At 41.4% G+C, this 13,490-nt stretch overlaps 1 protein-coding gene across 1 annotated transcript in view; it reads right to left on the bottom strand.

Moving 5' to 3' along the window:
- MICU1 (mitochondrial calcium uptake 1) overlaps nucleotides 1-13,490 on the bottom strand; it is a 242,741-nt gene that overhangs the window by 121,588 nt on the left and 107,663 nt on the right. The window contains exon 6 of the mRNA XM_063434676.1: nucleotides 9,660-9,774. Coding sequence (XP_063290746.1) covers nucleotides 9,660-9,774 — 115 coding nt within the window. The remainder of the gene's footprint in view (nucleotides 1-9,659; nucleotides 9,775-13,490) is intronic.

Here is a 13,490-nt window from a genome sequence, read left to right on the forward strand (position 1 = left end):
CTCCCCAACCGTGTAGACTCGCATCCGAGTCTATCGTGAATTCCGGCGTTAAGCCGAAGATGGCTTTGCCATTCCACGCAGACAGGTTGAGAATCCACCATCGCAACTCGTCTTTCGTCTCGTTGTCCAGGGAGACTAGGTCTGCGTAGGATGCCCCGGCTCTTAGGTGAGCGATTTTTAGGCGCTGTAGCGCTCGGTAGTGGAGTGGGCCTGGGAACACGGCCTGGATTGAAGAGGCCAGTAGGCCTATGAGGCGTGCCAATTGGCGTAAGGTGAGCTGGGGTCGGATAAGGGCCCTGCGCAATTCTTTGCGGATGGAACGAATCTTGGATATCGGGAGACTCAGCGTCGCTGCCCCCGAATCCACTTGGAAACCTAGGAATTCCAAGCGGGTGGCGGGGGTCAGGCATGACTTCTCCCAGTTGATTATGAAACCTAAGCGTGACAGGAGGTTTATGGCTAGTCGTAGGTGTGAGAGGAGGGTGGAGCGCTCCTGAGCCATGAGTAGAATATCGTCTAGGTAGACGATTAGTCGAACACCTCGACTGCGTAGCCAGGCCATAACGGGCCGTAGAAGTTTTGTGAAACACCACGGGGCTGAGGATAGGCCAAAGGGCAGACAGGTGAATCGCCATATTTCGTGTCGCCAGTAAAAGCGTAGGAGGTCCCGAGAGGCCTCCGCTATTGGCACTGTCAGGTACGCGTCTTTTAGGTCTAGTTTCGCTAGCCAGTCTCCGTGGAGGAGGAGATCCCTTAGCAGGTGAATACCCTCCATCTTGAAATGGCGGTACCTGACTACGGCATTGAGGGGGCGCAAATTTATGACTGGCCTCGATTGGCCGCCTTTCTTTTCCACTAGGAAGATATTGCTTATTACGCCCGCAGGGCTGGGGGGTGCTAGTTCGATAGCCCCTTTGAACTGGAGGGATGAAAGTTCTTCGTCGATCCGACCGCGATCCTGGATGGAAAAGCGGATCGGTCGAGGAGGGGGAATGTGTGTAGGGCGGCAGGTGAGTTCTATATGGAAGCCCTGAATAGTGGCCAGTACCCATGGATCTGAAGTGATTTGTGACCAGGCTGGGAAAAAATGTTGGAGTCTGCCCCCTATGTAACCCGGAGAAGAAATGTGTGGTAGAAGGCAACTCACCGTATGGTCGTCTGGAGTTTGGGTTACTCCGAAGGCCTCTGGATCGCCATTGACGTCCACGGGATGGAAAAAACATGGGGCGGGAGGTCTCCTGGTATTGGTGATACTGTTGAAAGGAGCCTCTTCCCGTGCCACGGGATTGGGGATAGTTGCGGCCGGACAGACGGCTCCTGCTTCTGCCGGCCCTGGTAGAGACCCGCCCCTGGAATACTCGCCTCATGGAGGCCTGGGCCTTGTCTAGAGCCGTGAATGCCCCCACAAAACGCCCCAAGTCTTTGATGAAGGAGTCTCCGAAGAGGAGTCCTTGGGCGTCTTTGCCCGCCTCCGTAAGGGCGAGGTTGGTTAGTTTTGGCTCAATTTTGAACAATATGGCTTTACGCCTTTCAATAGACAGGGAGGTATTTACGCTCCCAGCAATACAAATTGCTCTCTGGACCCAACCTCTAAGGTCTTCAGGGTCGACCATGCGGTTCTCCGCTCTGGCGTCTTCCGCCAAGTCAAATAATTTGGCCAAAGGCCCGAATATGTCCAGGTGCTTGTCCTGGCAGGACTTCAAAGCGGACTCTAGTCCTTTACGGGGGTTCCAGCCCAGTTTAGTGAGGAACTGGGTCATTTTTGGATCAACCTCTGGGGTGTCACACACCTTGTTAGGCACCAGAGGCCTAGGACACTCCGCCCTCAATTTGTTGCGGGCCGCCTTGCTTAAGGGTTTTCTGACCCAATTTTCCAGATATGTGGCAACGTGGTCGGCTGGGAGCCACTCCGCCGACCTCGGATGATGCAGGTCATCCGGGTCGAAGAGTGGGACCCCCGAAGGATCCACGAGGGATGGCCCCGCAGCCGCAGGGTTCCTGGTCCCCGTCTCGCCTCCGGGCATCTCTGCCTGAGCAGAGGAAAGGAGGTCGAGAGCGCCATCGGCGGAATCCGCATCAGAGTCGGAATCTGACTCGTTCATAGCCTCCTCATTTGACCCGATTTCTGAGTCGGTGCCGCTCTCAATCTGTGCTCTAGCACATTTCCAAAGCCGCGCCCGTTCTGCCTGGCGCGGAAAGGCTCTTTTGCGTGGATGGGACACGCTTTCTGGGGCGACCGAAGGTACGCCAGTCATGGTGTTTCTGGAGGCAGAGGAGTGTTTAGATTTACGGGCAGCCTTTTTGAAGTCCCCTTTAGATACCTCTCCCTGGGGTGTCGAGGTGCCCGAGAGTTGCTCGTCTGAAGGACGGGGCAAGAGGGCTTGTGAAATGGTGTGGGAGAGGGTGGAGGACATAGACCCCATAGCAGCCATAATGGCGTCTGTCACCGAGCGCTGTAGCGCCAGAAACTGTGGTCCATCGGGTTGGGTAGTCCCATCCGCCATAGAAGGCGAAATATCTGAGGTGACAGGGGCCTCAGTTCTGATTGCTGGGGAATCCGACTCCCCAGAGTGAGCGGACCCAGTAGATAGTCTGGGTTTAGGCATGATCAAGGACGTATGGGTTAGTCACCCAAACAAACTAAGCAAAGGAAAAAACGCTCTCACCAGGGCCCAGACCAGCGACACACTAAGAGGTAGGGACAGAATGACAGAAAATGGCCGCCGGGAATCTCGCGGGATTCGCGGCACCCGCAAGCTACGCGGAGGAATAATGAAACAAGAAGAAGTGCGCAGAGAGGCGCTCGAGCAGAAGAAACAGACAAGGTTACATAAGCAGGGGAGGTCTGGGCCCTGAGGCTAGTGTATAACGACACAATTACTAACCTTCGAAATAAAAGACTAAATAAATACAAATTAAATAAAAATCCATTAAATTATCAATGAATAGTATATAAGAGAAAATATGGTATGTACTTATCTTTGTGTCAGAGCAGCAAAGAAAAAGGGAAATGGAAGGGAAGTGCTGCCTGTTATACTGGGACCTGAGGGGGAGGGGCCTACGTTATCACATGTTCATTCTTTTTTCATTCTGTATGTTTCCTTTGCTGCTATTTGTCAACAGTAAAGAAAGGGATATGCAATATGAGCCTCCGTGTCTTGTTATAAAATTCAGAATCAATAATACAAATTTCAACTAGAGAAACTAAGAGAATACCACAAAGAAATGATGCTTCTTTCTTTCAAGCACAGCTAATTAAAACAGTTGATTACAAACTAAATCATCTCAAGTCATAACTGGGATTTAACTTGGTCATGTCAAGCTGTACAGAGAAAAATCAACATTTTAAGCTTTGCAATGAGAAATCCCAATGTGCTTTACATACCAATTAAAACAGCAATTATTTTTTCCATTTTTCGCAAAGAGATGGGTTAATCAAAGGGCAGAAAAAAAAAACGTCACAATACTGAATTGTTCAAACTAAATCACTAAGCCAATCTCTGACACACTGAGGTAGTGTTTGTTTTATTACAATTGTCATAAAAGATAATATTTTTGTTAAAGCTGAGGGAAAGTAAGACATAAGAGTACAAAGAGCACAGAACACAGATATACAATTCAAGGACCGTTTTGGGGTTCGGACAGTTAATTTTCACGTTTACCTGATTATTTCATTTTCAGGTGACATTTTATTCCATAAACTAAGCAGCATTAATGCTTGTGTCAAGTCTGTCTGAATACTAAAGTCCTGAAGACAGATAAGAGTCCCATGGTTGAACAAGAGATAAAGATAATCCACATATCCTCGACTTGGACCCTCAAATGGAAATTTGGACAATAGGGAAGTTCAGAAAAGTGAGAACTTGCTTATCTGGTGTGTCACATATCCTAAATTCTATACAATCATATACAGCTGTTTATATTGTAACTCTCAAAGCAGAGTTACACATTATATATATATATATATATATATATATATACACACACACACACACACACTATGTGTGTTTTGAATGCATGTTTTTTGTATGCAGTATGTGTTGAATGTTGGTGTTTGAATGCAGGCGTTCCACACACACTGATACACAGACACACATACACAGTTTGTGGTATTGTAAATTATACCTATAAATGTTGGATTTTTATGGAGAATATGTGGATGATAGGGCACATAGTTTGTTTGGTGTTGTGTGTATGTGTGGGTCTGCTTATGTTGTTGTGTGCATGTATGTGGATTTCCAGTGGTGTTGTGTTTGTGGGGACTGTGTGTGTTTGTGGACTGTTTGCATTAATTGTGTGGTGGGTGGGCTTCTTCTGCAGCTCTGTGTATATTAAGCAGTGTTGGAGATTTCTCTGAGGTCTACTATAACCAGAATGGCAAGGTACAGGTCAATAGCAGCTGTGATTGCATCTGTGGGCTGTTCTACTCCAGTGTGGATTCTTGTTCACAAGTGCCGGGAGGAAGTGATCCGAGATCACTTCCTCCAAGTGCTGCAATGAATAAATGTGGACTGTCCTTCACCACCTGCAGTCACCACCCTCCTTGCCTTAGCAGATATGTGAAGTCCCCCTGTTTGGCTCTGGCAGTCTTGAGTGCCATGCAAACCCACCTCAAGTGCCATGCATAGCACACATGCCATAGGTTGCTGATCCCTGCCCTATACAACCAAGCATTCTGCTATCATTTCCTGCTGCTCTATTATATGGTCTGCCTACCTTTAAGTCATCAGAAATAATCACCCCTAAATCCCTTTACTCAGATGTTGAGGTTAGGACTCTATCAAATATTCTGTACTCTTCCCTTGGGTTTTTACACCCAAGATGCATTATCTTGAACTTATCCACATTAAATGTCAGCTGCCACAACTCTGACCATTTTTCTAATTTATTTAAATAATTTGCCATTTGACTTATTTCTCCTGGAACATCAACCCTGTTGCAAATCTTTGTATCATTAGCAAAAATACATACCTTACTATCGGGATCTTCTGCAGTATCAGTAATAAACATATTGAAGATAATGGGTCCAAGTACAGATACCTGAGGTAACCCATTGGTAACAAGACCTTGTTTTGACTATACTCCATTGACTACAACCCTCTGTTGCCTGTCACTCAGCTACTGCCTAACCAATGTGCGACAGTGTCAAAATCCTTACTGAAATCTAGGTAAGCAATGTCTACTGCACCATCTTGATCTATTATTTTAGCTACCCAATCAAAAAAACGCAGAGTAAACCCATGTTATCTCTGATCTTAAAATCCATCTGATTTTAGGTGTTCACTGTGATTGAATCCCATACGGTTGAGGGCCAGCAGCCTCTAGAATGCATTCATGTACGTAAGCAAATATATTGTGTTTGTCCAACTAATTACTCAATAGATTTGTTTTTTAAACATTTACTGTCCAGTGTAAGCATTATAAATGTAAGTAGTCGCAGAGGTCCTCTGGAACCATGGTTACCAGAATCAGCTGGTTACCATCATTTTTCTAAGACAGTCAGTTAGGTAGTCTGCTAAAGTCCATTGTAACATTTGTTGTCAACAGTGACCCAAGATCAAGGCGTATACCTATATATGTCCAGAAGATCTGAGAACAAGTACCTACATTGTACCCTTCCCCATATGAGTAAACCACTAAGTATATTTGAGGATAGACTGTCGCCAGAAAAAGTGTACCAAGCATGTTGTGAAATTTTTATATTGGGATGATGGGGGAAGTCTTGTGATGGAGTAAAAAGACAATTTGCTAGACAATTTATTGACAAATATATGAATCTTCTTCCAACACAGAGTAATCTGGTGCCATTCCCATCATAGATGAAAAAATGGACCAGGTGACCATCTCACATTTGATCTATAACTTGGATTATCCCTTTGCCTTGCTCGCAATGGATCAGTGATGTTCTATGTTGCATATTGTATACCACTGAGTTGGGGTCAGAGCCCTATCTGAAAAATATCTAGTCCGTCTAGCAAAGAAAGAAGGTGTAAGAATTCCTCTTTAGTGCATGGACACTCTTATCTCAACAACAAAGAGTCTGTGTCCACGCGCATTACATCATAAAGGTTGGCTGTGATTGGCAACATCTTAAAGTTATGAACGTTCTAGATTATCTGACTAGGAGTATATGTTGTTGTAGTTGTCTCTTTTTGTGTATTCTGATGTTTTGGTTCACTATGTCTATTTCGCTAACTTTACCCAGATTAAACAACTCACTAAATATACCTCTACACCTCATCATGCGCTGTAGAATTTAGGAATGGTGTCCTGTCCCAATTGTAAATAGACACTTCTTATCTGAGGTCCACCAGGTCCCCTGCTTCCCCTTCACCCCAAAAAAAAGCCAGAAACTCTCTCTGCTGAGCCCGGTGATGGAGGACTTAGAAGATTGATGCTCTCTGCAGGGCCATGCACAGTAGAACCAACAGAAGCTTCTGCTTAGGAGAACCCATCTTTCCTTCTGGAGAGATGGATGCAGGGAGAAAGTACTCCGCAAAGCACAGGCAAGAAGTCAAGCATTCTAAAATAGTTTGACTATTTACAATGCAGGGAAGGGGTCACCAGGGAAATCCTGGCATCAAACCGTTACAGAACTTTGTGGTGGTTATGGTGCTTGGATGTTCCTTTAACCCCTTAAGGACACATGACATGTGTGACATGTCATGATTCCCTTTTATTCCAGAAGTTTGGTCCTTAGGGGGTTAAAGAAACACTGCAACCCCTACAGCATTTGGAGTTAACAAAGTATTCCCTCCTTACTTTGTAAGTATGCTGGAGCACAAAGCGGAAATCAATGCATTATATATTTTATGATCAATAGCTGACACAGATATAAATATCCTAGTATTAGTAAAAGCCAATGTCCATTTATTCAGACATTGCTTAATATGTGATGTAATTTGTCTTTGACACTATCACTCATTGGCATCTTCAGCAAGTTAAAGTGATTAAGGGGTCTGGAGTGTCACTTTATAACACTGGCTACTTTTGCAAGCACTGCATATTAACTGTGCTTTCTATACAGTATCAGTAACAGACTGCTCCAGGTTTATTTGCAGAGACAGTCAATCTTAGTATAGTGTATGTGAAAAGATTTCAAGTGTGCCATGTTTCTGGGCCACTGTGTTAACTTGCCTCCGAGCTTACACTTGCCACCCTGCTCTAGCCATCCGTATTATGTTATTTTATTTGGGTAAAGTGACACAAAAATGATTATCGAAATAAATATTTGGCAGACACTATTTTTTCATGCTTATAAAGATTTGGAGACTGTCCTTCAGCATTTTTCAACTACAAAATACATTAGCTTGATATGTTTAGCATCTGGCCTGATTTCAGACAGCTTGCCACTGAATACTTTCCAAATTCTGCAAGGAATATAGGGCTTTGAAACGAGGAAGTCCAATTAACAGCCAGATAGCGGCAGCCACAGAAGCAGGTTTGGGACAAGACAGGATGAAGCTATAATTTGGACACATTCCCTGTTTCATCTATTGGCAGCTGAATCAAGAAAGTGTTAACGGACACAGCAGGTGCTGTTTTTATTTATTTATTATACAATTATGTTGTCCAAAAAAAAACTCCAAAAAACTATAAAAGCAGCTGTCCTTCAGATTCCTTGGTACTCAAGCATTATAATACAAAACTAAAAAGAAAGCATTTGTATAACCATAATGGCAAGATACAATATACACGTAATGTTGCACACTTCATAAATGGTGTTTCTCGAATTGGAACATTACAATTGAATAACAAAACAAAAATGAAATTTGATGGGCAAATAATTACAATAGATTATTTAAAGGAACACCTTTCTGGCGGAGATCGCCAATCAAAAATCCAAGCCAATCCAATGCTTCCCAGTAGGGAAGCACTGGGAGGCTTCAGTGCATATGCAGCAAATCACTGCACTGTGCCAATCAACATCTACTCATAGAGATGCATTGCATCACTGCATTCCTACAGGGAGCATTCATGGTCTTCAAGCAGAGCGGAGATGCAGACTGTAGGTTCTATAAAGATTGCAGGATGTCGCCCTCATCGTCTGCTTGATAACCACTAGAGGTCAGTTTAGGCAGCAGTGTAAGGACGGTCTTTTTGTCATGTGAGCCACATCCACTATCTGCCGGTGGTACAGCCCATGGAGAGGTTTGTCTTGCCATGGAATCTCCTTTTTTTCTGCATCCTCTATCTGTTGTGTCAGGCATCCCCTTAGCAGTTCATTTTTGGTAGCCATCTTCGTGATGTACTTGTGGATGCTATGTGTTTCATCCAGGACTGTGGCCTTCACACTCATCAGGCTGGATCTCGTGTGGAATCCAACATTCATAGAGAGTAGTTTCCAGGTCTTGACATCCATGGTGACCAGTTCTTCTCTTGGCCACAGTTTTACTCCAGCTGGGTACCTAATGACCGGTAGGGCATATATTTTGATTGCTTGAATCTAGTTCTTGCCATTGAGCTGAAACTTCAGGACTCTTTGGAGGGACTTGGATGTTGCTTTCTTTGGGTGTATGAGTATATAGAGAGGGGAGATAGCTTGCATATACATTATATTCAAAACCCACAGACAGAAATACTCTGTTACAGGTGTACAGTTTCCATCCAAATGCCTTGAAGTGCTCATTACCATATTCACAATATGGTTATTCTATTATATTTATTACATTATTTTCTGAGTACTTTTTCATAGTAACACTGCCAAAATGTTAATTACTTAGTCTTAACTTATCAATTGGACTATTACGGCTTGCCGTGATTTATTTAAAAAAAAATGTCATGCTTTGGTAACTTTGTTTTATTTATGTGTAGATTTTGTGGCAATGTTTATATGTTGCTATGGCAATGGCCCCAGGCCGCGTCATAGTACGCAACGCCACGTGGTTGCGGACCTACGTCGGCGTAACCGCGGCAGTCCTGGTCCGGGCGTTCTAGGAGTCGGTTGCATAACAGATGGGGGTAAGTAAGTGTGTTTTCTAAGCTATATACTTTGGGGGGGTTTGTATGCACATTTGTCCTGATGAAAGCTTGAGGAAATCAAGCTGAAACGTTGACATTATTTTAAAATAAGGTAATAAAAGTTAAGTCTTATATCAAGTCCCTGAAGTGCTATCCTTATATATCTTTTTGTATTTTGGCTGGACAAGCACCTGGCAATACAGTAGTTTTGGTGGAGTGCAGGATTTATATACATATACATATACATATATATATATATATACATATACATACGAAATATGAAGTATGCAAGGATACCTCTTATTGGACGAAAATAATAATTAAATGACAAGCTTTTAAGAGCTTTCCTCTCTTCTTAAGGTCTGAAGCAACACTGATCAATCTGATGGAGTTTAACGCGTAAAACAACAGATGTTAGAAAAGGGGGGGCGGAAGGGTATACACACACACATATATGTTAAAGATCTCATGAAAGGACTGAAAGGTCAAATTGTTTTGCTATATTAAAATTCGATTTTTGGATGACACGCTCATATATAGAATTAAATAGCATAGTATAAAATTGACATCTATATTTTTAAGAAATGAATTGTGCGGACATTCCACATTTTTCCCCCCACCTAAATGTAGCAAACAAGCCAAATAATCTTTTTAATAATGTATACATTCACAATAAACAAGGGTATGTAGATACTTACTAGAAAGTACCGTGGTAAGGAAAATGTAATCCGAGAAAGAAATCAGTCCGCATTCCCCAAGTGTGAAAAAAATACTGCCCTCGTCTGCAAACTTTTCCCTTTCTTGAGAAATTTTCTGTTCATCATAAAATGAAGATAAACAATGTGTTAAACAGAGCAATGTGAAACATTTTCTTTTTTTTAAAAAATATATAATATTTCTCTTAGCTTTTAAACATTGTTGATTAGTAATTTGTAGGATTCTTTTTATTTGAGGAATTTACATGGTAGGGAAACAATGAGGTAAGAGAGCTGTAAAGTCAGTGGCTGACATTTTGTACAAATGTCCGATATATCAAAAGAACAAAAAAACAGCACATTGTGTCTGCTGGCTATGCTCTTAAATTTTATACATGGGGGTTGGAGGGGTCTTTTTCTGGAGTGCAAGCAACAGATAACTGCAATGATCCAGCATATGTCTACTAGGTTTATAAGTGGTTTTATTATCCACTGGAGAGTGTTGATTACATCTGTAACTACAACAGATTAATTTGATTAATAACCATATACAATTCCAATTATCTAAAATGATAAAGTGTACAGAGCAGAGGAAAAATAAATCCAAAATGTTTAAAAGGCTGAAAGAGGTTTTAACTAGAATAGAGAAAAGAATACAGAACAAAAAACAAACAAACAAACAAAAATGCATTCACTGTATAGATAAACCACACTTCATGTACAAGAAGGGAGGCTTATCAGAGAAATAATAATGATATTGCAAACAAATAAAAATATAAATATTTCATGCATTTGCCAGAGCAGAGTACATCACAAGCACTGTCAGTAGTAGAGCACAAGAACATCACCACATCAGGGTCCAGTCATCAGACTGTCCCCACTGGTTACCTCGGTCTAGCGAAGATCCAATCATATACAAGATAAAGGAAAGAAAATTGGTTACACAATGACACAGAGCAGAGAGATAAATACGAATTATTGATATATGAATCCGAGATCTACAACTGCAAGGATGCAGCTGTGCTGGCCAGATGGCTCCCTCTTGTAAGGGACAACCATTTTATTTACAGCTAAATTGAATGATGTTATTCTAACGCAGACAATGAATTAGCAGTTTCACCTGTTGGTACGTTATGTACATCAGGCTTAATGAACCCCCGGGCGTATCATAAGATATATGTTATATACTTAGAGAAGAACTTTATCAATAGTACTATGATAAGAACTATGATAAGAAATAAGAAATTGAACGAACAAATAATATTAGTTCACTAATTGTGGTGCTACTATGAAGGGAAATGGCTTTAGAACAATGGATATGAGTCAAGGGCAGTAGAAATTTGCACAGACACACACAGTGAGTAATAAACCTTATGAGCCCTAAGAGAAGGAAGAACAGTGGAAATGTCACAATGCAAAAAAATAAACACAAAATAGGTGATTTTGGATGGGCGTTTGTTGACCATTTGAGTGTCCATGGATCGACAAAGCCCTGGGCTTCATTGAATATCAACAACAGTTATTTACTTAGTGGAATGAAATGTGAACTGCACTAAAATAGTCAAAACTGTTAAATAGAGAAGTTTAAGAGTTTTTCCAACATCTATTTTGGCCTAAGTTTTGCAAATTCCTTTTTTAATTCACCACATTACTAAGGAAACCCCAATGTTAAACCAATGTTAAATTGATTGCAGGCTGATTTTTTTAAACTACCTCTTCAGGTTTATTTTCCCGGCCCAGAACATAAAACATGCACACTTGTAGTAAATGTACCCAATATGCTGAGCATTCCCACAGAAATTTTAATGCATGTCAAATATTGGCTAATACAGCCTTTTTAAACAAACGAGCAGAAAATAAATCTGTAAATCCTTACATATTTAAAGAAACACTCTAGGCCAGGGGCGGGCAACTCCAGATGTGGAATATATCTTCCATAATGCAATTACAGCCATAATGCTTGCCAAGCATTTAGGGATATGTAGTCCACAATAGCTCAATTAAGTAGTTAGGGTGGCTTTAGTCCCTTAGCAGTGTGTTACTTTATAGCGTTAGACCCTTTTTTGAACAGGGCAAGACTAAAGAAGTGTCCAAAGCAGATATTTGCTGCCTCTGCTCCTGTGCAAGGGTTAACATGGGAGACTATCGCTGGATACCCATGGCAAGTAAAGGTTCAAAATGTATTAATGTGGGCTTGCGACGGGTCGCTAGTGTCAGGCTCAGAGCGTCACTTTGCTACTCGAGCTGATGTTCCACATTAACCTGAGCACAGGCTGAGAGACAGCAATCCAGCACCCAAGGACATGATTTAACAATAAAAGATAAGATGGCTTTAGGGGACTCCAGGTGCCATAACCACTTGCCTGAGATTATGTCCAGATAGTCAAAATTATTGCAATGTCTTAATTAAGACATGCCTTTTATCACATAATACAAAAATTAGGAGAAAATAGTGGATTTAAATAACCATAAAAAAAACTAAATCCAATTGTGACAAAGTCACCTTCATTGTCTTTATACAAACATAAAAGATAAAGACCACAAAATAACTTTTTATTGTGTAAATTACACATCTGAAAGAAATGTGGCTAACCACATGCAGACATTAAACTGTATTCATTCATGTGGTGTCATTTTTTTATATGACACGTACATTTTAATACCTACAGTTTTTATACGGAGCAATGCATTCAGCAAATGTTGTCTATGGAAAAGTGATACTAGCAAAGTTCAAAAATTCTAACAGAAAATTACACAAGAAACATAAGTTGTTACAGCAGCAAATTTGAAGTAGCTGATACTTCTCTGTCCAGACTTACCGGTATCTTAAAAATAATAAATTGCTGCTTTTGGAATGTCATGTTACTGGACATTGAGTTTACCAGAAATGGGTATTCATATACACTAGATTTACTGAAAGATAGTTCAGGAGAGTTTGATATCACTTTACTGGAGATAGGAGCAGGCAGTTGGTATTCGATACACTCACTACAGACACAATTATTTGACAGAAAACAACCGATGAGAGACTGGTGACCCTTATGATAGGGCTTTATGGTAGCAGAACTCACATTGACCATTAACTGCTAATGAACAACAGGAACTTTGTGTTCCGTTTGAAAACTGGAGGTGTGAAGTATGATATAGCATTACAAGAACGCCTCTCAGACAGGTTGCGATCATTAAGGAAAAAGTAAGGTCAGATGACAAAAATCTTGTTCAGGCTATAAATCTAAGATGAAATCTGTCTCCATCCTTCAACTTTCACACAGCAAAAAATTACTCTTATTTCTAACCAATATCTAGCTATGAAGAATTTCTATCTGCTAGAAACAGAACAGACCATTAACGAGGGTTACAGGTTCATTGCTAAAATTTCAAATAACACTACAAAGTAAACATCCTTCCCAACGTGCACAGACTGGTGTCAAAATAAGATAACAATGTAACTGAGAACAGTATAGATAATATAATAAGGGCATCTATGATGTAACTAGTAGTCATGTCTCTAGTAGAGTACCAAGGAGCATGCTACATCTTCACCAGAAGAACAGGTGTGACAGCTAGTCTCCAGGTCCAACTAATATTTCATAGGTGCCAAGATGTAGTGAGAAGAAGAAGGGGTATATTGAGGAAAATAAAGACAGACCTAGGACTTCTATTACTATGGGCTAACCAAATAGAGAGGTGCTTGTTTCAAACTGTACATTGATTCAGGGAGGTAATTTCTCAGTGGGGTGATTTCGTTTAAATGGTAGGCTAAATAAAATAATTACCTGCATGTTTTGTCACTGTGGGCATCATTGTGTTTTCCAGCTCAGACCTCAAGGAACA

This window comes from Pelobates fuscus, chromosome 10, assembly GCF_036172605.1.
Source record: "Pelobates fuscus isolate aPelFus1 chromosome 10, aPelFus1.pri, whole genome shotgun sequence".
NCBI lineage: Eukaryota > Metazoa > Chordata > Amphibia > Anura > Pelobatidae > Pelobates > Pelobates fuscus.